The sequence below is a fragment of the Crinia signifera genome, chromosome 19, assembly GCF_055691185.1.
Source record: "Crinia signifera chromosome 19, ASM5569118v1, whole genome shotgun sequence".
NCBI classification, from domain to species: Eukaryota; Metazoa; Chordata; class Amphibia; order Anura; family Myobatrachidae; genus Crinia; species Crinia signifera.
This window is the reverse complement of record NC_139226.1, coordinates 88,816,158-88,841,909: the sequence shown is the minus strand read 5'-3', so window position 1 is coordinate 88,841,909 and position 25,752 is coordinate 88,816,158. Positions and strand designations below refer to the sequence as shown.

At 45.4% G+C, this 25,752-nt stretch overlaps 1 protein-coding gene across 7 annotated transcripts in view; it reads right to left on the bottom strand.

The window, feature by feature from the left end:
* Positions 1-25,752, bottom strand: part of NTM (neurotrimin) — a 690,049-nt gene that overhangs the window by 8,617 nt on the left and 655,680 nt on the right. For 2 of the 7 annotated variants that reach the window (XM_083162887.1, XM_083162892.1), the window contains exons 6-9: positions 18,720-18,840; positions 16,846-16,997; positions 11,536-11,571; positions 8,119-8,151 (exon numbers count right to left, since the gene is read on the bottom strand). In XM_083162887.1, the coding sequence (XP_083019013.1) occupies positions 8,119-8,151; positions 11,536-11,571; positions 16,846-16,997; positions 18,720-18,840 (342 nt within the window). The remainder of the gene's footprint in view (positions 1-8,118; positions 8,152-11,535; positions 11,572-16,845; positions 16,998-18,719; positions 18,841-25,752) is intronic. The other 5 variants (XM_083162888.1, XM_083162889.1, XM_083162890.1 and 2 more) reach the window with 5 other exon arrangements.

Genomic DNA, 25,752 nt, shown 5'->3' with positions numbered 1-25,752 from the left:
CCTTAAAGTTATCAGCCATTCATTTTGACCTACAGCCTATCAGTCCCCAGGGCTAACATGGATACTGATAGCCCGTCTTCAGGGAAACTATTTTTAGCAGCGCTTTATTGTATATTGTGTTAGCAAATAAAGTGGATGAGACTAAATACACAGTAAGGAAGGGGGTGGGGGTTCTTCCCAGGATTGCTGCCTGGAGCATGGAATCTAGAAGTTAGACAGTGTATATAGAGTTTTCCATAACCTGGGAAGTGGAGAGAACTTTAGGGGAAACCTTCTCACATCTCACTACATCCCCTTGCACTTGGGCCAACCCCGTTCCTCTTTGGGATCTCCATGATAATATGTCAGTTACATAAGGAAGCCCAATAGGACTCTCTGGGGAACCGAGCAAGGCCAGTAGACTGCAGGCTGAAATAATGGCTCAGAGACTGCACAATAACTTCTATTTCAAGATGCACATGGCCAGTGGTGGCAGCTTCTTCTACCAAGGTTAGTGTGTGTGTGTGTGTGTGTGAATCTGCGTCCGCAATCAGTGCACTAGACCAGAGAGCAGCTGCCAGGAAGAAGAGACAGGAGCCTTCCAATAAGGTGGGAGAATGTATGCTTAAAAAGTGAAGTACTGGTTCTTTTATGTTTCTATAGATATTTATTATGAATGTTTAACCTTTTCCTTTACCAGAGACTATCTATAGAATTAAATATAGATACTGTATTCCATACAGTATCCAGTGTACAAAAAGACCAGTGTGTACATTAATGCCCATGGTTGGTACTAGGTTCTTCTACCAGACTGGGGACTGCATATGGACACCTGGTGTGTAGAAGCAAGATCACACTGCAGGGAAAGTGAAGGTACTGGAAGAGATGATTGGCGATAGAATGAAATGATGTGTAGCTGACCCCATGAAGATGAAGTGCTGTAAAATAATATTACATTTCCTGTTCTCACCAATGTTGTGTTTATGTTGCTATAGCTTGTCCATAGTTGCAGAGACTTACATATACTATAGCTAGCATTATGTACAGAACAGGTCACATGTAGAAATGGCATCAGCGTGGTTGCTGACAATGGCAACAGTGCAAGTGGCCATCCTTTTTCTTTGGCGAATTATCCCGTGGGCCAATCAGAACTTCATGGGTGTCAGCGGCAGAGCTATACTCCCTGCTCCGAGACCTTGGGGAGGGACTATTCGGTTATGCTGAGCCGTTAATGTGGGGAAGCCATGATTTCTCACCCCATTGATGGAAAAAGTATTATGAATCATTGATGCACTATAGCCATCCCTAGTCACATGACCATAGAGTAGGAACATCTCTGGGGCACACCTTGCACGCGACACACCGCCTTTCTCGGAAATGCCCTAAACCCACAGATTGTCCACAGCTTGCCAATCAAACTGCAGGCTCCTCTGCGATGTCTATGTGTACAGATATTTTTTCACTAATGGACCTTACACATGTACAATGCAACTGCTGCGCAAATGTAGATGCTAGATAGCCGACTGATTTGCAAACTCTTTGATTAGGGATCTGTGCTGAATTACACCCAAAAGACAAAAAATTTGGGTAAAAGTACTGAAGCTCAGGAATGAATAGCAGAGGCAGAGCAGACGTTTAGCGCTATAATTAGGATGAGTGTAAATGGAGGGTAATTCAGGCACTAGTAGGGGTAACAACTGAGGTGGTGTTAGATGTCATGGGTACAGCCATTAGGTCAGGCCATGAGATCACCTGTGCTACACAACTGCCACAATAACCCCTCTCCTCAGTGACTCACTTCACCCCAAATTTTGCTAAAGCACGTTCTCAATAAGTAGGAGCAATACAGCACAGTGTCAGGGGCAGAAGAGAGGAGTGGTGAGTAAGGGACCACAGCTCCATTTTCCTTGTGACTTATGCAGCGCTACCACCATGGGAACTCAGAGAAAAGTATGCAGTATGATACAACCCAGGGGCCCTTGTACACTGCACATCCTGCACCCATTATAGATATGCAACTGTACACAAACAGTTTTAAAAACCTATGGAAACACCACCAAATCCAGCAAAGGCACAAAACACGCCAAGTGTCCTAACCAACAAAGAGGCGGTAATTGAAACAATAGACAGTTGTCCACTCAACCACCCCACCAGGCACCTCTGCTAAACAAATTTTGGTGTAGGGACTTTATTTTAGAGACCTAACATTTATGAAGCTTTCCAGAACTATTAATCAGAAAGTAACAGCAGTCTCATTTCCACTAAAATGTGTTGATGTAACTGTTATGGTTTCTTATCCAATCAATGGCAAGTCACCAGCATAATTTCCATTTCCTTCTCATCAACCTCATTTCCAAAAAGTTCCTACTATTCAGTAACAAAATTCAAAATCTGCATAAATGGTAAGTAGTATCTGATTGGTCACTATGGGCAACGTCTCTCACTTTAGTAAATTTACCTACTATCTCCAGTTACCTTGTCCTGATCCCCTAATAGTGATGGCTAGAGATAGGAGTGTGGAGGATTATGCGAGTGGTGGTAGCAATGAGTGCGACTCCGGTGACCAGAAGACAAGTCACCTTACTGCAAAAGCAAACAAACAAAAATGTCCATACAACTCAGACCTCACACCGATAGCAAACCATAGGCACCGTACTGAGACAATAATATCGACAAGGCACCATACAGGGAGACAGAGCGACAGAAATGGAGAAAAATAGAACGCACGGTACGTAAACGCAATATTATAGACTGACAAATGGGATATGTAAATAAACTTGCAACATTTGTAGCAATCTTCTTAGGAAGGGATGAGGCAGAGGGTAGCAGACAGCATGCAAGGTGGGGAGTTATTAGTTGTGCAAAGGGAAAATTTACGTACTTATAAATATCAGTGTCAGAGATAGCCATGAGCAAAATCAAAGAGCATAACAAGCCAAAGCCACAAGAGAGGGAGAACACTGTGCCGAGGCCCAATAGAGCAAGAGGCAAGCAGAGGCTCAAAGAGAGCAAGAGAATAGCAGCGGCCTCAAGAGAGTGAGGGGACTCACAATGGACCACAAGAGGGATAAAAGGCAAATGAGAGTCAGTGAGTGAAAAGACTGAATAGAAGACATTAGTAAATGAGACAAAGGTGAGTAAGAAGAGTGAGAAGATGGAACAGAAGATACAAGTGAATGACCAGTCTGAGCAGAGGACACAAGTGAGAATACCGAGGATGATACAAGTGAATGAGAAGACTGAGCAGAGGACACTAGTGAGAAGACTGTATAACACAAGTGAGCAGGAAGACTGATCAGAGAACACAGTGTGCAGAGGACACAAGTGAGAAGACTGAGTATGACACAAGTGAGTGAGAAGACTGAGCAAAAGACACAAGTAAATGAGAAGGATGAGCAGAAGACACATGAGTGAGAAGGCACAAGTGAATGAGCAGAAAACTCAAGTAAGTGAGAAGACTGAGAAGAAGACACAAGTGAGCGAGAAGACTGAGCAGAAGACACAAGTGAACGAGAAGACACAAGTGAGTAAGAAGACTGAAAAGACACAAGTGAGTGAGAAGACTGAGAAGACACAAGTGAGTGAGAAGAATGAGAAGACACAAGTGAGAAGACGGAGTATGACAAAAGTGAATGAGAAGACTGAGCAGAGGACACTAGTGAGAAGACTGTATAACACAAGTGAGCGAGAAGACTGAGCATAGGACAAAGTGAGCAGAGGACACAAGTGAGAAGACTGAGTATGACACAAGTGAGTGAGGAAACTGAGCAGAAGACTCAAGTAAGTGAGAAGACTGAGAAGAAGACACAAGTGAGAAGACTGAGAAGAAGACACAAGTGAGAAGACTGAGCAAAAGACACAGGTGAGTGAGAAGACTGAGCAGAACAAAAAAGGTGAGTGAGAAGACTGAGCAGAAGACACAAGTGAGTGAGAAGATTTAGCAAAAGACACAAGTGAATGAGAAGACTGAGAAGAAAACACAAGTGTGCGAGAACACTGAGAAGAAGGCACAAGTGAGCAAGAAGACTGAGCAGAACAAAAAAGTGAGTGAGAAGACTGAGCAGATATCATAAGTGAGTGAGAAGACTGAGTATGACACAAGTGATTGAGGAGACTGAGAAGACACAAGTGAGTGAGAAAACACAAGTGAGTGAGAAGACTGAGCAGAAGACACAAGTGAGCGAGAAGACTGAGAAGACACAAGTGAGTGACAAGAATTAGCAAAAGACACAAGTGATCGAGAAGACTGAGCAGAAGACACAAGTGATCGAGCAGACAGAGCAGAAGACACAAGTTAGCGAGAACACTGAGAAGAAGGCACAAGTGAGCAAGAAGACTGAGCTGAACAATAAAGTGAGTGAGAATACTGAGCAGATGTCTTCTACACAAGTGATCGAGCAGACATAGAAGACGACACAATGACACAAGTGAGTGAGAAGACAAGTGACTGAGAAAAGACACAAGTAAGTAAGAAGACTGAGCAAAAGACACAAGTGAGTGAGAAGACTGAGCAGAACAAAAAAGTGAGTGAGAAGACTGAGCAGAAGACATAAGTAAATGAGAAGACACAAGTGAGTGACAAGAATGAGCAGAAGACACAAGTGAGTGACAAGAATTAGCAAAAGACACAAGTGAATAAGAAGACTGAGAAGAAGACACAAGTGAGTGAGAAGAATGAAAAGACACAAGTGAGTGAGAAGACTGAGTATGACACAAGTGAGTGAAGAAACTGAGCAGAAGACACAAGTGAGAAAACTGAGCAGAACAAAAAAAGTGAGAAGACTGAGCAGAAGACACAAGTGATTGAGCAGACAGAGGAGAAGACACAAGTGAGCGAGAACACCGAGAAGGCACAAGTGAGCAAGAAGACTGAGCTGAACAATAAAGTGAGTGAGAATACTGAGCAGAAATCATAAGTGAGTGAGAAGACTGAGCAGAAGACACAAGTGAGCGAGAAGACTGCACAGAAGACACAACTGAGCGAGAAGACACAAGTGAGTGAGAAGACTGAAAAGACACAAGTGAGTGAGAAGACTGAGCTGAACAAAAGTGAGTGAGAAGACAGAGTATGACACGAGTGAGTGAGGAGACTGAGAAGACACAAGTGAGTGAGAAGACTGAGAAGACACAAGTGAGTGAGAAGACTGAGAAGACACAAGTGAGTGAGAAGACTGAGAAGACACAAGTGAGAAGACGGGGTATGACAAAAGGGAATGAGAAGACTGAGCAGAGGACACTAGTGAGAAGACTGTATAACACAAGTGAGTGAGAAGACTGAGCATAGGACAAAAGTGAGCATAGGACACAAGTGAGAAGACTGAGTATGACACAAGTGAGTGAGGAAACTGAGCAGAAGACTCAAGTAAGTGAGAAGACTGAGAAGAAGACACAAGTGAGAAGACTGAGCAAAAGACACAGGTGAGTGAGAAGACTGAGCAGAACAAAAAAAGTGAGTGAGAAGACTGAGCAGAAGACACAAGTGAGTGAGAAGATTTAGCAAAAGACACAAGTGAATGAGAAGACTGAGAAGAAAACAAGTGTGCGAGAACACTGAGAAGAAGGCACAAGTGAGCAAGAAGACTGAGCAGAACAAAGAAGTGAGTGAGAAGACTGAGCAGATATCATATGTGAGTGAGAAGACTGAGTATGACACAAGTGATTGAGGAGACTGAGCAGAAGACTTAAGTGAGAAGACTGAGCAAAAGACACAAGTGAGTGAGAAGACTGAGAAGACACAAGTGAGTGAGAAAACACAAGTGAGTGAGAAGACTGAGCAAAAGACACAAGTGAGTGAGAAGACTGAGCAGAAGACACTAATGAGCGAGAAGACTGTCGTCTCCTCTGTCTGCTCGATCACTTGTGACTTCTACACAAGTGATCGAGCAGACGACACAAATGAGAAGACTGAGCAGAGGACACTAGTGAGAAGACTGTATAACACAAGTGAGCAGGAAGACTGATCAGAGAACACAGTGAGCAGAGGACACAAGTAAGAAGACTGAGTATGACACAAGTGAGTGAGAAGAATTAGCAAAAGACACAAGTGAATGAGAAGATTGAGAAGAAAACACAAGTGTGCGAGAACACTGAGAAGAAGGCACAAGTGGGCAAGAAGACTGAGCAGAACAAAAAAGTGAGTGAGAAGACTGAGCAGATATCATAAGTGAGTGAGAAGACTGAGTATGACACAAGTGGTTGAGGAAACTGAGCAGAAAACTCAAGTAAGTGAGAAGACTGAGAAGACACAAGTGAGAAGACTGAGCAAAAGACACAGGTGAGTGAGAAGACTGAGCAGAACAAAAAAGGTGAGTGAGAAGACTGAGCAGAAGACACAAGTGAGTGAGAAGATTTAGCAAAAGACACAAGTGAATGAGAAGACTGAGAAGAAAACACAAGTGTGCGAGAACACTGAGAAGAAGGCACAAGTGAGCAAGAAGACTGAGCAGAACAAAAAAGTGAGTGAGAAGACTGAGCAAAAAGACACAAGTGAGTGAGAAGACTGAGAAGACACAAGTGAGTGAGAAAACACAAGTGAGTGAGAAGACTGAGCAGAAGACACAAGTGAGCGAGAAGACTGAGAAGACACAAGTGAGTGACAAGAATTAGCAAAAGACACAAGTGATCGAGAAGACTGAGCAGAAGACACAAGTGATCGAGCAGACAGAGCAGAAGACACAAGTTAGCGAGAACACTGAGAAGAAGGCACAAGTGAGCAAGAAGACTGAGCTGAACAATAAAGTGAGTGAGAATACTGAGCAGATGTCTTCTACACAAGTGATCGAGCAGACATAGAAGACGACACAATGACACAAGTGAGTGAGAAGACAAGTGACTGAGAAAAGACACAAGTGAGTAAAAAGACTGAGCAAAAGACACAAGTGAGTGAGAAGACACAAGTGAGTGAGAAGACTGAGAAGACACATGTGAGTGAGAAGACACAAGTGAGTGAGAAGAATGAGAAGACACAAGTGAGTGAGAAGACTGAGTATGACACAAGTGAGTGAGGAAACTGAGCAGAAGACACAAGTGAGAAAACTGAGCAGAACAAAAAAAAGTGAGTGAGAAGAATAAGCAAAAGACACAAGTGAATAAGAAGACTGAGCAGAAGACACAAGTGAGCGAGAACACTGAGAAGAAGGCACAAGTGAGCAAGAAGACTGAGCTGAACAAAAAAGTGAGTTAGAAGACTGAGCAGAAATCATAAGTGAGTGAGAAGACTGAGTATGACACAAGTGAGTGGGAAGACTGAGCAAAAGACATAAGTGAGTGAGAAGACTGAGAAGAAGACACAAGTGAGGAAGAAGACAGAAGACGACACAAGTGAATGAGAAGACTGAGCAGAAGACACAAGTGAGTGCTAAGACTGAGGAGAAGACACAAGTAAGTGACAGTAATGAGCAGAAGACACAAGTGAGTGAGAATAATGAGCAGAAGACAAGTGAGTGAGAAGACTGAGCAGAAGACACAAGTGAGTGAGAAGCCTGAGCAGAAGACATACGTGAGTGAGAAGACTGAGCATAAGACATATGTCCTCACTGTTTCTGTGTCATTTAAAAAATTCTTATAACATCAAACACAGAGAGGTTGTAGCCTATATATAGTGTGTATAATTGACATTATAATGAAGGAGTGGGGGAGGGGTTCTGAGCTTCAAGGTGAGAATGAAAGTTTTAGGTGATCATTGAAAATTACAGCAATACGCTGTGTAGTAAATAATGGAAGCTGTATAAGGCAGACATAATGTGAGCTAGGACTTGTCAAGTCTACCACAGCTGTGTGTGCACATGGTGACAGCATCACTGGCATTATACTATAAAAACAGAGATGCAGGTAATTTATCCAGAGACCTTCTGCAGGCAGAACCTAATGAGTTCATTAAACTGTCATAATATAATAACGGGTAAATATTATACCAAGTCACAAATGCAGACATGAACACACCAAGGACTAATTGAATACAAGAATGAACCTGCTCCCTTGATACTGTTCATGGGTATCTTTGTTAATAACCAGCTGTATGGAATGGCAGAGAAGTAGAGTTACGGGGTAGACTGAAGCAAGGTAATTGCACAGGAGGTATAAGCTGAGGCTATGCAGGAAGCCTGGGGGTGGAAAGCCAGAGCGTGTAGCAATACTAACCTTTAAGGGGGGTCAAGGCAGCTGTGGTCTCTTCTAAAAATCAAAAAACAATGCTTGATTAGGGAGGACAGCAACATCCCTTGTAGTTCTACCCACAGTAATTGTCTTAGATCCTTTCTTTTGCTCAAATCATTCTTTGTATCTTGCCCTGTGCCTAGTACCTGCCCAGCAAGGCATATACACCCCTGATTTCCTACATATGGGTAGGGGTGGCCACTCAGGAAGAGGTAATCCACAGAGCAGTAGGATGTGTCACGTGTATGATTTCTGCATCATTCCGTACATGTTGGTCCCGATGCAAAGTTGTACACAGGTCAGCCATCGATTGTACATTCATCTTTGCACTGCACTCACCATAGCCTATTTGTGCAGAAGTCTCCATACACATCATCAAAATATACTCTGTGCAGACTATGCTCGCGTTCTTTAAGCACCAACACTGACTATATGACAACTCCCTGTTACAGCCCAGTAACACCCACACTGAGCACTGCCTATATGACAACACCCTGTTACAGCCCAGTAACACCCACACTGAGCACTGCCTATATGACAACACCCTTTTACAGCCCAGTTACACGTGCACGGAGCACTGCCTATATGACAATACCCTGTTACAGCCCAGTTACACCCGCACCGAGCATTACCTACAGTATATCACAACTCCATGTTACAGCCCAGTTACACCGCACTGAGCACTGCCTATATGACAAAACCCTGATACAGCCCAGTTACACCCGCACCGAGCATTACCTACAGTATATCACAACTCCATGTTACAGCCCAGTTACACCGCACTGAGCACTGCCTATATGACAACTCCCTGTTACAGCCCAGTAACATCCACACTGAGCACTGCCTATATGACAACACCCTGATACAGCCCAGTAACACCCACACTGAGCACTGCCTATATGACAACACCCTGTTACAGCCCAGTAACACCCACACTGAGCACTGCCTATATGACAACACCCTATTACAGCCCAGTTACACGTGCACGGAGCACTGCCTATATGACAATACCCTGTTACAGCCCAGTTACACCCGCACCGAGCATTACCTACAGTATATGACAACACCATGTTACAGCCCAGTTACACCCGCACCGAGCATTACCTACAGTATATGACAATACCCTGTTACAGCCCAGTTACACCCGCACCGAGCATTACCTACAGTATATGACAACACCATGTTACAGCCCAGTTACACCACACTGAGCACTGCCTATATGACAACACCCTGTTACAGCCCAGTTACACCGCACTGAGCACTGCCTATATGACGACACCCTGTTAGAGCCCAGTTAGACCTGCACGGAGCACTGCCTATATGACAACACCCTGTTACAGCCCAGTTACACCGCACTGAGCACTACCTATATGACAATATCTTGTTACAGCCCAGTTACACCCACACTGAGCACTGCCTATATGATAATATCTTGTTACAGCCCAGTTACACCCACACTGAGCACTGCCTATATGATAATATCTTGTTACAGCCCAGTTACACCCACACTGAGCACTGCCTATATGATAATATCCTGTTAAAGCCCATTTAGACACACACACTGAGCACTGCCTATATGGCAACGCCCTGTTACAGCCCAGTTGCCCCCACACTGAGCATTGCCTATATGAAAACACCCTGATACAGCCCAGTTACACCCGCATGATGCACTGCCTATACGACAACACTCTCACACACATGTGGCTCTGCATCAGGACCTTAGGGTACATTTGTATGAATGCAGATATGATACAACGCAGACTATAAATAAAAAGGATGTTATTAAGGCATAAGTATAATTACTTCCCAGCATGCACATGACATCTCAGCCCATCTGCAGCAGCAAACCCCAGGATGCCATGTCGTAGATGGGGCCGATGCATGGTACCAGCCGCCTCAGAAGAGGATGTTCTAACAGGGCAGGAAACTCACAGATATATTGTAACTAGATCCAGGTGATAGGTTCACAATGTATAGGTCAAAAGGCCAACATGCACTAGGTCAGGTCAACAGCAACAAAAGGTCGACATGGCAATGGTCTACACATGATTTTTTTTTACAGTTTTGCGGGGACTTTTCCACACTTTAACTCCGAATGGGAACGGTAAAGTTGCCCGAAGCATTACGAGCGAAGCTTACTACAAAGTAACACAAATGCAGATGTAGCTGCTCTCATTAGAGCGGCTCCTGGGTATAGAATCCTCCCCCGCCAGCCGCCGGCCTTCAACAGAATGTGTCTTTTGCACAGGAGATGCTGGAGTGCCCCGTTCTATTGGAGGCTGTAGCAGCCCTCTGCCCGTCGCCCCACTCCTGCATGCTCTGGCCCGACCTGCCCATCTCCCTAAAGCGGAGACGGGAAGCCTTTGGTCTCCGCCGCCTTGCTGACGTGGACACACAAGACAGTGAGCCACTCATGCGTCCCTGTCAGACGGTCCTACATCTGTAGGTGAAAACACATGTCGACCTTTTGATTGTCAACCTTCCTATAGTCGACATAATGCTTGTGTCGATCTTCTAACCCTGTCGACCTTCAGTGGTTGACCTAATGCTTGTTGACTTAAAAAGGGTTAATCCAATGACCCATACCTGGCTGGATCCTATACGATACATCGTTTGTGTCCTTTTGCAAATGATCTATTGTATGGGATCCCATCAAGGGCAGCGACAATAATTCATGGCAGCCCGTCTGATCTGTGAGTGCGATGCACATGGGAACGCACATCGTATCGCAAGAAAAGGACTTGCGATGGGTTATTCTGTATGAGATCCAATCCCTTAAAAAGTGGCCATATCGCCCAAGTGGATGGCGGCCTTTAATAGCAAACAGAATTCCGCGCTTCCCCTGGTAGCATGGCGTCTGCACTGAGGTCCAGTATTACTCAGCCAACCCTACCAGAAAAACCAGCAAGTAACGCAACAAAGGACCAATAAAACATAACAAGAAGCGGCCAGCAGAGAAGACGGTTAATGTAAAGTCTATAGAATAACGTCAAGAAGAAGCAGAGGAGAGTAGAAAGACGTACAACAAGCATTCCCATGCCAGGACTGTGCATAAAGGGCTATCAACGGATGGAAATGGGACACACGCCAGCCAAAACGTGGACCGGCGGCAGATAACGAGCACAGAAAATTAATATATAAGGAGGACGCAGGGTCTGTAGTACACACAGAAAAGTGCAGGTATGTAATGGGTGAAGACAGATTCCAGCAGACGCCAGATTGATTACTGAGCTTTAATGACATCACATAAATAGTCAACATAAAATACACACAGGTCAGTGCAAGCCCAGGAGCATTATGGGAAGGCAATAACAAGACTCGAAGATTAACAGACACACGGCTCATTGCGGGCACAGGGAGTAGAACCGGGATGAACAAGACACAGGGGAGCACTGTACTGACCTTGCAGTAAGGGCGAGCTGGTGGACTGGAATATTTCTACGTAAGGAGATACAGGGGGGGGGATAAAAGGATTGGCGTTTACACAACAGAATACACAAATTAAATCAAACAAAAGTGATTTGAACACAAGCGAAAAACTGTGAAATAGAACGCTGTCAGCTTGGAGGTGCCGGATATTGACTTTGCATTAAAGTTACCATCTCTAGACAAACGGCCGGAAATGTGAGTTTTTATTTATCTGAAAATCAATTGCAATGATGATGTAGAGACAGCTGGGGAAATCTTGCTGCCCTGCATGGATGATGGAAATGGAACGGATGGCGTCCTGCTCTGCAGACGTACAGCGAAGGCCTTGCAAGCTCACAGAAAGTAATGGGATGGTGTTTGGTCAGCCGCTGTCTACGCCTTACACTGCCACTGAGATAGGTCTGTGATCTTGGCCTACACATCCTGCACTTTCAGACTGTCATAAAGGTGGAACCTTGTACCTGGGGTTACCTAAGAGGGGACTTGTGAGGTACAGTACTAGTTGTATAAAGGTGGGATATGGATATAAACTTTCCCCATCTCTGTCCCTTTATGCCCACATTAATCCCTATACAAACTGTAGGGTCATGTGACTCATTGTTTGCAACTTGCCCATCCCGACACTGCAGGGATCCAATTGAAACATCATTCTATCTATACATATATAATAGCATTCGCCCTCCTGTGGCAAGAAAGAATTGAAGAACCGGCACTTCAAGGTAAAGGGTCCAACAAAATTTTATTCAGGCATAAAGGATACACAGGCACGGCTTTATGCCTGAATAAAATTTTGCTGGACCCTTTACCTTGAAGATTCTTCAATCCTTTTTGGTCACAGGAGGGTGAGTGCTATTATTTAATTATTACGAACCGTGCAAACTTGTGCATTTCCAGACAAGTATATATGCAAATGAGTGCGATCTTCCATGATTATATAAATATATATATAGTCTTGATGGACAGCACTCCCAGTTGTATAGTCAAAGTGGGTGCCTTCTGTATCTAGAGATCCACGGCAGGAGTCTAGTGTATGCAAACTTCTTCCAGTGGCACTACCAAACCAAACAATTGCAGAACAGATTCATGCAACGTTGATGTATTTAATTTCAGATCATCATCAGGCAAATGTGACGATGTGAAAATAAATACATTGAAATGTTGCATGAAACTGGTCTGCAACTGTTTTATTTGGGAGTGCCGCTGGATGAATTTATATACACACACACCCTGCTCACACAAAAATTATCAATGGAAATAAAATGTATTAACCCATTGAGGTCTGGATTTGGAGTCACACTCAAAATTAAAGTGGAAAAAACACACTACAGGCGGATCCAACTTTGATGTAATGTCCTTAAAACAAGTCAACATGAGGCTCAGTAGTGTGTGTGGCCTCCACGTGCCTGTATGACCTCCCTACAATGCCTGGGCATGCTCCTAATGAGGATGGTCTCTTGAGGGATCTCCTCCCAGACCTGGACTAAAGCATCCGCAACTCCTGGACAGTCTGTGGTGCAACGTGGCATTGGTGGATGGAGCGAGACATGATGTCCCAGATGTGCTCAATTGGATTCAGGTCTGGGGAACAGGCGGGCCAGTCCATAGTATCAATGCCTTCATCTTGCAGGAACTGCTGACACACTCCAGCCACATGAGGTCTAGCATTGTCTTGCATTAGGAGGAACCCAGGGCCAACCGCACCAGCATATGGTCTCACAAGGGGTCTGAGGATTTCATCTCGGTACCTAATGGCAGTAAGGCTACCTCTGGTGAGCACATGGAGGGCCAACCCACACCATTAATGACCCACTGCCAAACCGGTCATGTCAGGCTACCTCTGGCAAACACAAAGAAATGCCACCCCACACCATTACTGACCCACTGCCAAACATGCTGGAGGATGGTGCAGGCAGCAGAACATTCCCTGTTTCCTCTCCAGACTCTGTCATGTCTCACATGTGCTCAGTGTGAACCTGCTTTCATCTGTGAAGAGCACAAGGCATCAGTGGCGAATTTGCCAATCTTGGTGCACAGTGTTGGGCTGTAAGCACAACCCCCACCTGTGGACGTCGGGCCCTCATACCACCTTCATTTGAGTAGACACATGCACATTTGTGGCCTGCTGGAGGTCACTTTGCAGGGCTCTGGCAGTGCTCCTCCTGTTCCTCCTTGCACAAAGGCGGATATAGCGGTCCTGCTGCTGGGTTGTTGCCCTTCTACGGCCTCCCCCACATCTCCTGATGTACTGGCCTGTATCCTGGTAGCACCTCCATACTCTGGACACTAAAGACATAGCAAACCTTCTTGCCACAGCTCGCATTAATGTGCCATCCTGGATGAGCTGCACTACTGTACCTGAGCCACTTGTGTGGGTTGTAGACTACGTCTCATGCTACCGCTAGAAAGCGCCGCCAGCTTTTAAAAGTGACCAAAACATCAGCCAGAAAGCATAGGAGCTGAGAAGTGGTCTGTGGTCACCACCTGCAGAACAACTCCTTTATTGGGGGTGTCTTGCTAATTGCCTATAATTTCCACCTGTTGTCTATTCCATTTGCACAACAGCATGCGAAATTGATTGTCAATCAGTGTTGCTTCCTAAGTGGACAGTTTGATTTCACAGAAGTGTGACTGACTTGGAGTTTTATTGTGTTGTTTAAATGTTCCCTCTATCTATGTCCCAATGATGTCTTTCCTGGAACAGGCTCATTGTATATACGTTATACTGTATAGTAAATAATATATGTAATATATTGGCCATCATAGTTAGTCAGTCAGTCAGTCAGTGGCAAGAAGGTGCAAAACAAAGATATCCTATCAAAATATGTCACAAAACCCCATCTAGCCACCCTATTGTGAGAAAACATACAGTAGCATAGATATTCAGTATTAAGGTAAGAGGCCAGGGGTATAACATGTGATGCTAAACTGCTAACCCCCCATCTCGGTGTGATGTCTGCTAAGTGCCCCGCCTCTGTATGACTGCCTGCTAAGAGCCCCGCCTCTGCATGCCTGCCTGCTAAGTGCCCCGCCTCTGCATGCCTGCCTGCTAAGTGCCCCGCCTCTGTATGCCTGCCTGCTTAGTGCCCCGCCTCTGGATGACTGCCTGCTAAGAGCCCCGCCTCTAGATGACTGCCTGCTAAGAGCCCCGCCTCTGGATGACTGCCTGCTAAGAGCCCCGCCTCTGGATGACTGCCTGCTAAGAGCCCCGCCTCTGGATGACTGCCTGCTAAGAGCCCCGCCTCTGGATGACTGCCTGCTAAGAGCCCCGCCTCTGGATGACTGCCTGCTAAGAACCCCGCCTCTGGATGACTGCCTGCTAAGAGCCCCGCATCTGAAATACTTTGACCTGAATTTCGTAGGGTGGCATTAATCACAAAGAAAATAACAAGTAGTTTTCTGGCACTTATGCCAATCACAATCAGCGTGGGAAACACTTCTGACTTATACGACCTACTTCTCTTATCACGATAAACTGAATAAGCCTAAAATCATAAGGCTCACTAGCTTGAAAATTATTCCCAGAATTGACATTAACATCTGAAGGAAAGCTGGGTAATGTTGACTTTATCTGGCGAGTCAGAGTTCGTGAGTTTGAGCGTTTGGACATAAATGCGGATATCCGCTTGTATTGAGAGCCAGCCATCAGTGTAATCATCAGCAGCCAACTGTCACCAGCCCTATCCTTGGTGCCGACGTTGGTCGGATTTGTACACATGCTCTGACCAAACACACGGACGACTTTGAAACCCCCTCCCCCAACTTCGTAACACAATTGACACAAAATGCTTCAAGATGCATGGATGTAACGACACAGAGCCAGAGACACTGAACGGAAGCTTGTGTGTATACCGCATGTGTGTGCTTTGCATGTATGTTCATGTTTTCAGCAAATACCGCATTAACATTTTTATTTCCGGTTCTGCACTGCCTTTGAAGTGGTATGCGGTCAATGGATCTACGATGCCTTCATCGACCATGCTATGGTTGACCCATCTAGTTAGATGTCTAAAGATAGTTGTTAATGTCTAGAAAGAAAGTAAAGGATGATATACACCAGCGGTAGAGCGACAGGAGCGGAGTCGATGGTCAACATGAGTTTTTCACATTTTTTGGTGACAACTGTCACAGGTTGACTTGATTCATACTTTACTATCCAAGTGGACATAGAGTGAGATTATAATCGTGTGTCGAGCACGGGGACCCCTGTGACATTCGGCACCAAAAAACGTCAAAAACTCATGATAACCATGTGAACATGTCCCACACACCCGTCACTCTAACGCTGGCGATTAACTACTGTTACTGTTGATCTAGACGCAGTCGACTATGTTTAGGCATCTAACTAGACGGGTTCGACTAAGGGTGGTCGACCATAACATGCCTGTTAACATGGTCGATCCGCTACACCATAACCCTTTAATAAATATGCCCAATTCCCCCAATCCTGCATTTCTGGTCACATACTGTATAAACCTGTAATACTTCCCAAGCTACATTTTATCTAGGAAGTAATTGAGGTATGTATTGCGTTTCGGCTATGCGGCCAACCTGGAATAGACTCTTATTACACTGTGGGATTCATTTCCTACCAATCAGACCGTATCACGGTCTAAGCAAGACTTTATTTCCGCTCATCAGAAGCCGTTTTATACCCCAGACACAGACCCACAACACAGGAAGATGGAGAAACCATGCACTGTGTGAATACAATATAGAAAACACTTCTCTTATCAGCCCCCACGGACGCCACTGAAAATTACCAGGGTAAACAACAAAACAAAAGGTTATATATAAATTTTCTATATTTTTTCCCATTTGGTGTGAAAAACTGGCAGGAATCTGAGAAATCCCGATATGAGATAAGGTTTGTGCTTCTGAACCGCAGCGCGCAGGAATAAATGATTCTTTTATACTCGATTCTTGCTGAAAAACCTCTTTCATCCATTCAGGTTTATTTCTCCCCAAATTGCTACTCAGTGAACCCTGACCAGACTGATATAACGGGTCATCGTCCTCACGTATCATGCTGGGGGCAGCGGACGGAGGGAAATGATGGCTGCTGGCTCCAATAATGAACGTCCTCGAGCTGAAAATGTGGCGCAGAGGGCAGGGAAGTGTTAGAGGATAACATCTTCTCAATGCCGACTTAATGGGAATGAGATAAAACCGTCTACTAAAGGGCGCTGTGGAGGTAGATAAGCTTTTGTTTTATAAGGTTCCAGACTGAAACACTCCTCTAGACATCATTACAGAAGCCCTTTCCCAAATCAGTCCCCGACTTACCGAACAGGATGACGCTGGCGTTGCTGTGTCCTAGGCGGTTCATTGCAACACACGTGTAGTTACCGTAATCCTGCTCAGAGACATTGAAGAAGGTTACACGAGAATACGTCTCTCTGTTCTCCACCTTCACTCCTTTCCGGGAGTCAGTCAGCCTGGCAATGCAAAACATGACTGTAAATTATATGTTCATGTTCCCCAGCTCCTGGACATCTGCCCCCCCCCCAACTTCTGTGCACCTCTCCCCTGTCCCTCCCCTTGCTCCACCTCTGCATGCCAACCTGCCTACTCCTGTGCAAATCCACCCTGTCCTTCTACTCAGGTGTGGCTAATCCCTGTCACTCTACACGTCAGACTCCTACTTGTCCCTCTACACATGTGTAACTCCTCCTTGTCCCTCTACACACGTGTGACTCCTCCTTGTCCCTCTACACACGTGTGACTCCTCCTTGTCCCTCTACACACGTGTGACTCCTCCTTGTCCCTCTACACACGTGTGACTCCTCCTTGTCCCTCTACACACGTGTGACTCCTCCTTGTCCCTCTACACACGTGTGACTCCTCCTTGTCCCTCTACACACGTGTGACTCCTCCTTGTCCCTCTACACACGTGTGACTCCTCCTTGTCCCTCTACACATGTGTGACTCCTCCTTGTCCCTCTACTCTGATGTGACTCCTCCTTGTCCCTCTACACGCAGGGCCGTCTTTTCGTATGGGCTAAATGGGCACTTGCCCAGGGGCCCCAGGTGTATATGGGCCCCCTCCTGATAGCTGAGGATCTCCTTTTTCCAGGGATACCAGAATTTTGAAAATCGGCCTTGGGGAACTGGAGATATCCAACTTCAAAACAGCAGTCCACATCCGACCTGTTTATTGCAATTCCCAGTCATATTTCTCAGGTTCTCTCTGACTTAGAGTTTTTCTGAGAGTATATTTCAAAAGCTGGGACTCTCCCCTTTCTGTCGACACTAGCGGCTTGTCTCTATCATGCCCAGAACCAGAGATATCAGCCTTCCAGCAGCCGGTCCCTGCTCCAGCTCCAAACGTCTAGTGTACAGTTTTATATTTTTGTCAATGGATTGCTCTGGCTCCTGATCTCTGATCCCCAAGTCCCCAGCACCTCCTGAAAGTTGGGACTGTAGGTTTTAATACTATTGAAGACTAAGAAATCTATTTCCAGATAACGGCGATATCTGCAGTCAAACAAGCTGCACTTCCACCGGAAAATGACGAATATTAAGCCCACTCCATTATCCAACCCTCCCCTGCGTATAAAACACCCCCTACCTCCCTGGAAGTCATTTACAAGGGACCCTTCATTCAGCTCAGTGCCCCCTTCCACACGTTAGTGTTCTCCCTCCCACCACCTGTGCAGTAAAGGAGTAATAAGCAGAAGTTACTGCTCCAGGTCCTACATATTGAGTGGAAGATAGACCACCCCCTGCCACCCGTGGGACATCAAAGCTGTTGCTGGGTAAGGGCCCCAGTGCATTGCTTTGCCCAGGGGCCCACACTGCTGTTAAGACGGCCCTGTCTACACGTATGACTCCTCCTTGTCCCTCTACTCAGGTGTGACTCCTCTCTGAAGTGTGACTCCTCCCTACCCCTCTACTTATCTGTGACTCCTCCCTGCCCATGTATTCATGTGTGACTCCTCCATGTCCATCTACACATGTGTAACTCCTCCCTGCCCCTCTACAGTAACATTATGGGGGCGATGGATCCAGAGATATATCCCGTCCAGCACATTAAATGGACACTGTCACACATGGTGGACCTATGTGTCTATGCCCTCACTCCCTGTGGAACATACTCAAGTACTGCAGCCAAGCTACGTCTAGCAGCTGTAACATTTATGTGTGGTCAGTGTTAGTACCTCTTATCTTCCTTGTACCAGAAGAAGTCAGCAGCTGGCACAGCCAATGCATCACACTGCAAGATACCTTGATGGCCCAGAGGGACTCCGATGTTCCGTGCATCGAGAATATATGGCGGATCTGCAAAGGACATACAACCAGTGTCTAATGTTACAATAAGCTTATATATTTAATAGAGGTACTGTGGTGTGACTGATCAATGCTTCTAACTAATAAATCAAACAACACACATGTAGAGTATTGGGCAGCCCATACATAGACAAACATATAGAACCTTAGGGAAACCCTACAGATATATAGGGGTTTATTTATTAAGATGGCAGTTCTATTGAAGATGGGATGTTGCTATGGGCAACCAATCAGATTCTATCTATTATCAACTAGAAGGTGCTAAATAAATAAGTACATTCTGTTTGGTTGCTACAGGAAACATCCAATCTTCAATAGAACTCCCATTTTAGTAAATAAACTCCCAAGAGTTATATAGGAACTCACATACATGTATAATGCTTTAGGGAGCCCCTACACACATATACAGTATCTGGGAGCCCCCACACACATATAATGCATCAGAGAACACCCTTCCCAAAATCCTTAGGGAGCCCACACAGACATATAGAGTATCAGGGAACACATATATAATATATATACATGATAGATTGACAAATCTTGCCCCCCACATGAATGACATTGTATCTGTGAGCAGGCATTGTAAACCTCTGAAGTGCACAATCCTTTTAGATAAACTAAGATGCCAATCGATTGTTATGTGATGCTGATAGTAATACACAATCAATATGCTAATGTTGGCTTTACATGAAGAATCTGCTGTCACGTCCCAGGAACACCGCACAGGCATGCTAACAAGACATCAGAAAAACAAGCAATAAAATACAAATTATGAGCTCAGAGTTCCGTATTATTCCTGGAACATGAGGTAGCAGAGCTTGCAGAAATGTTAACATGGAGATTACAGAAATGAATCACAAAAGGCTAGCGCAATCCACACAAATGGGGAATAATAAATACAGGACCCATATGACATATACACAATGATATTCTGGAAACAATGCACACGTATCAGTTACATCCCCCTCCAATCACCACACACGTATCAGTAACTCTCCCCTCCAGTCATCATACATGTATTAGTAACTCTCTCCTCCAATCACCACACACTTATCAGTAACTCGCCCCTCCAATCACAATACACTTATCAGTAACTCTCGCCTCCAGTGACCACACACACACTTATCAGTAACTCTCGCCTCCAATCACCACACACTTATCAGTAACTCACCCCTCCAATCACCACACACGTATCAGTAAAGCTGGGTACACATATATACAATCGTCGGACCGTTCTTCCGTTCTGGGTTCAACTGTATAGGTGTGTACGCTGTCCCGTACGAGCGATAAACGACAAAAAACAGTCGTCTGTCCACACTCGGTCGGTCGAAGGTTCTTTGCTGTTTAATTTTCAGCCGACAGGACTGCCCCATATCGGAACAAAAGTGCAGTGTGTACGCACGTCCGACCGATATGCTGGCCGTCCTTGCGACTATACTGCCAAAGCTGGAATGCCCATGTGGGCGTTCCATAGCTGCATGATTTCTCCTACAGCACATATAGACAGGTTTGCGTCTAAATTTTAAGAAGCCGTCAGGGTGACTAAACTTCTATATAGACGGGTTATGCGTCTACATTTTAGTCACCCTTTTACCCATTTAAAAAAAACGAAGTGGGGTCCCCCCCCCCACGGCTGTAACCAGCACCAGGCTGAAGAGCCGGGGCTGGTATTAAAAAAATCAGGAAACCCGAAAATAGGGCTTCGCTGGTTTTTTAAAACCAGCCCCAGGCTCCAGGTCCGGGGCTGGTTCCCAAAATACGGGGGACAAAATGACTAGGGGTCCCCCGTATTTTAAGAACCAGCCCAGGCCAAACCAGCCAGCAGGGTAATGCCACAGCCGGGGGGAGAATTTTATACAAGTCCCCCCGGCCAAAGCATTCAGCCCTCTGACCGGTCAGCCTGGCCAGGGGTCCTGGGGAAGTGGGGACCCCCCCAATAATGGGATCCCCCTCCTCAAGGACTTACCAGACCAGGCTGAAGCCTGGTGCTGTCCCTGGTGACCCTGTGCATTGGTCACCGGGCTGATTGAAGTGTAAAAAAAAAATAGAATAAAAACTATTGTCTTTTACTGTGGAACTATGAGTCCCAGCAAGCCTCCCCCGCATGCTGGGACTTGGAGAACCACAAGTCCCAGCATGCGGGGCATTAAAGGGCCCGCTGGCACTTGTAGTTCCACAGAAAAAAAATTAGTCAAATAAACACACTGATACACACTGAAATTAAAACTTTAATACAAACAAAGCCCATACATACTGATACTTACCTATCTTGAGCCCGTCGGTAGGTCCCTGGGTCCGGTCGGGTGCCTTGGTTCCGGGGCTCCAGGGCTGAAGAGTCCGGGGTCCTGGATCCGAAGAAATCCATGGGGGACCTGTGGAAGGAAGTCCTACTCACACTCAGGTCCTCTGGCGAAGATCCCCTCATCTTCTCCGTCTCTGCCGTAGTCAGCCGCCGGTACCCATCGGACTTTGAGAGTCGCAGAGATGTTTCATCTTCCGCGCCTCTCATCCGATTGACTCTATTGGCCACCTAGCGGCCAATCAGGAGCCGACTTTCTCGGCTCCCGATTGGCCACTAGGCTGCCAATAGAATCATTCGCACAGGGTAACCAGGGACAGCACCAGGTCAGGTAAGTCCTGGAGTGGGGACCCCTTTATTGGGGGGGTCCCCACTTCCCCAGGACCCCTGGCCAGGCTGACCGGTCAGAGGGCTGAATGCTTTGGCCGGGGGACTTGTATAAAAAGTCTCCCCCCGGCTGTGGCATTACCCTGCTGGCTGGTTTGGCCTGGGGCTGGTTCTAAAATGTAGTGGGGCTGGTGACTAAAATGTAGACGCATAACCCGTCTATATAGAAGTTTAGTCACCCTGCCGGCTGACTAAAGTTCTATATAGACGGGTTTGCGTCTAAATTTTAGTTAGCTGGCAGGAGCCTCGGACCAGCCCCAGAACCAAGGCACCGGACCGGACCCAGGGACCTACCAACGGGCCCAAGATAGGTAAGTATCAGTATGTATGGGCTTTGGATGTATTAAAGTTTTATTTTTCGTGTGTGTCAGTGTGTTTATTTGACTATTTTTATTACTGTGGAACTACAAGTGCTAGTGGGCCCTTTAATGCCCCGCATGCTGGGACTTGTGGTTCTCCAAGTCCCAGCATGCGGGGGAGGCTTGCTGTGACTCATAGTTCCACAGTAAAAGCCAATAGTTTTTATTCTATTTTTTTTTACACTTCAATCAGCCCGGTGACCACCGCACAGGGTCACCGGGGACAGCACCAGGCTTCAGCCTGGTCAGGTAAGTCCTGGAGGGGGGGTCCCCCACTTCCCCAGGACCCCTGGCCAGGCTGACCGGTCAGAGGGCTGAATGCTTTTTGTTTACCGGGTAAAAGGGTGACTAAGATGTAGACACATAACCCGTCTATATAGAAGTTCAGTCACCCTGCCGGCTGATTAAAATTTAGACACATAACCCGTCTATATAGAAGTTCAGTCACCCTGCCGGCCGACTAACTTCGCGTATATAGTGGTTTGCTATAAGTATGCACTAACCCAGCCCATTATGATAATTTTGTTCACATATGACGTGTCAATAGCCCAAATCAAGACAGTGTGTACGGTGGTACAATCTTTTTCTTGCGACTGTTTGGACGGGAGTACATCGGACGTCGCAAGTAAAATTGTACAGGTGTGTACACGCGTATCGGCTGTTGTTTGGGGACGGTCCGACGGGTCTAGGGTCGGTCGGAAGAAAACAGGGATTGTATAGATGTGTACCCAGCTTAACTCTTTCCTCCAATCATCTTACACGTATCAGTAACTCTCCCCTCCAATCACCACCCACCCACGTATCAGTAACTCTCCCCTCCAGTCTCTGCACACTTATCAGTTACACTCCCCTCCAATCACCACACACTTATCAGTAACACTCCCCTCCAATCACCAAACACTTATCAGTAACTCTCCCCTCCAATTATAACACACTTATCAGTAACTCTCCCCTCCATCACCACACTAATCAGTAACTCTCTTCTCTAATCACCACACACTTATCATTAACTCTCCCCTCCAATCACCACCCACACACATATCAGTAACTCTCCCCACCAGGGTTTGCAAACTCCAATAAGGATAGCTTTCTTCTGTTACCTAGATAAGAAGTTGGCAAGGATAGCCGGCCTTTACAGCAATACGCATGGTCTTCCACTTCATTTAAACAGAGGTCAATAAGGTCATCCTGCCTTTATCTAGATAAGTAGGGTCTTCCATGCTTTTAATAAGATGTGGAGGAGTTAGCCCTCTGTCACAGTACGTCAGTAAAAGTGAACTTCCATGCTTTCAAGAAGATCTGATCAAGGGTAGCCTGTCTTTACAGCAATAATTATGGTCATGGTTGAGTTCAATATGCTTTCACCAGGTTTAGTTGCTTTTATATAAAAACATTCTTCCAGGCTTTCAACAAAATGTACGCAAGGTTAGCTTGCCTTTATCTGTATAGATTTGGTTTTCCAAGCTTTTAATAAGATGTCACCAACGTAACCCCGCCTTTATGTATGACTGAACCTCAGTGCTTTTACTAATTAGTCATGGAGGTTATTTTCCTTTCCACTGATAGATTATGGTTTGCGGCAGCTTCAACTAGATATCTCTGAGGTAAGACTACACTTCCAGCAATAAATATGTACTGGCACTCTTTCATATAAGTAAATATGGTTTGCAATGCTTAAAATGAGGTTAGACCACTGCATCTAGCCTGTCTTCCTATGGATACAGTATACAAGGTTTGGGTTGGTCATTCGCACAGGGCAGAGATTAATAATCGTAATTATTCAAAAAGGAAAAAAAAGCCCCCCATTGGCTATGGTCGTTCTATCTTGTGTAGATTCCCAGGGGGTGTGCTACCACTGGACAATTTAATAAGTAGAATATAAGAAGAGAGCAGATTTGTCTCGATGGTGGTGCACCACAGATTAATTATACACTTTAAAACTTAATAACTTTTATTAAATATACTGAATAAAAAAGGCTGCGAAAATATGACAATACTACATATAACATAGAACAAGGACAAGTGAGAAATGTGCAGTTTAAAAACTAGGGCTCATGCGGCGTCCCTTAGCACTCTATTCCCTTTAGTTACAATTTATTAATATTCCTGTTTGTTAGATGTCGTCTTTCCCTGCGTGTCGGCTATGTTGCCTGAACCACGCCCAGGGGACAAATCTGTTCACGGTGAATTTGACCAATGTATCCCTGTCTGTGCGATATATCTTATTTAAAGTTCTCAGCTGTTATGATATTGGGTCAGTCGGTTTGAATTGACACTACCTTGTTCAGTAAGAGAAAATCAATAAATCACCCATATGCCGCAGCTATAGGGTGTTTCACATAGGATAATATGCTCTTATTACTGTGTAGCGTATGGGTCACTTAATAGTGGACCACCACAGTTATAAAGAGTCTATGTAGATTGCAGGCAAATATCGCCTGGTGTGTGTTGTTTTACCCTGGTACGCAAATATTATGGGCTGATATAGCGCTTCAAAATTCCCTTTCTAATAAGCCAATATCCCACAGTTTGTGGCATCGGGTGGGGACCTCATATATGCTTGTGGGTTGGTCTAGTAGGGTGGCGTATATGCGTCCAGGCGGGTGAGCCGGGCTGTGTGTAACCCGCTCCACAAGCTAGGATTGAGCCACTGAGATAGCAGCGTCACCAGGGAACAAGGTAGGTATAGAAATACGGACTGAAAGATCACAATAAAAATAACAGTTTTAAGCTAGACATTAGAGTCCTGAAAAGGACTAGAAATGCAGTCAGACAGGGGTAGGGAGAGCTAAGTGAGCGGCCGCACGGCTATGGAGGCCGGCGTACGCTTCGCAGTTCTTTGTCAGTGCGGCCGCTCACTTAGCTCTCCCTACCCCTGTCTGACTGCATTTCTAGTCCTTTTCAGGACTCTAATGTCTAGCTTAAAACTGTTATTTTTATTGTGATCTTTCAGTCCGTATTTCTATACCTACCTTGTTCCCTGGTGACGCTGCTATCTCAGTGGCTCAATCCTAGCTTGTGGAGCGGGTTACACACAGCCCGGCTCACCCGCCTGGACGCATATACGCCACCCTACTAGACCAACCCACAAGCATATATGAGGTCCCCACCCGATGCCACAAACTGTGGGATATTGGCTTATTAGAAAGGGAATTTTGAAGCGCTATATCAGCCCATAATATTTGCGTACCAGGGTAAACAGCACACACCAGGCGATATCTGCCCGCTATTTACATAGACTCTCTATAACTGTGGTGGTCCACTATTAAGTGACCCATACGCTACACAGTAATAAGAGCATATTATCCTATGTGAAACACCCTATAGCTGCGGCATATGGGTGATTTATTGATTTTCTCTTACTGAACAAGGTAGTGTCAATTAAAACCGACTGACCCAATATCATAACAGCTGAGAACTTTGAATAAGATATATCGCACAGACAGGGATACATTGGTCAAATTCACTGTGAACAGATTTGTCCCCTGGGCGTGGTTCAGGCAACATAGCCGACACGCAGGGAAAGACGACATCTAACAAACAGGAATATTAATAAATTGTAACTAAAGGGAATAGAGTGCTAAGGGACGCCGCATGAGCCCTAGTTTTTAAACTGCACATTTCTCACTTGTCCTTGTTCTATGTTATATGTAGTATTGTCATATTTTCGCAGCCTTTTTTATTAAGTATATTTAATAAAAGTTATTAAGTTTTAAAGTGTATAATTAATCTGTGGTGCACCACCATCGAGACAAATCTGCTCTCTTCTTATATTCTTCCTATGGATACATATGGTGTCCTATACTTTCCCTACATCACAACTGCAGCTAGCCTGCCATACAATGGTACCACTACTGC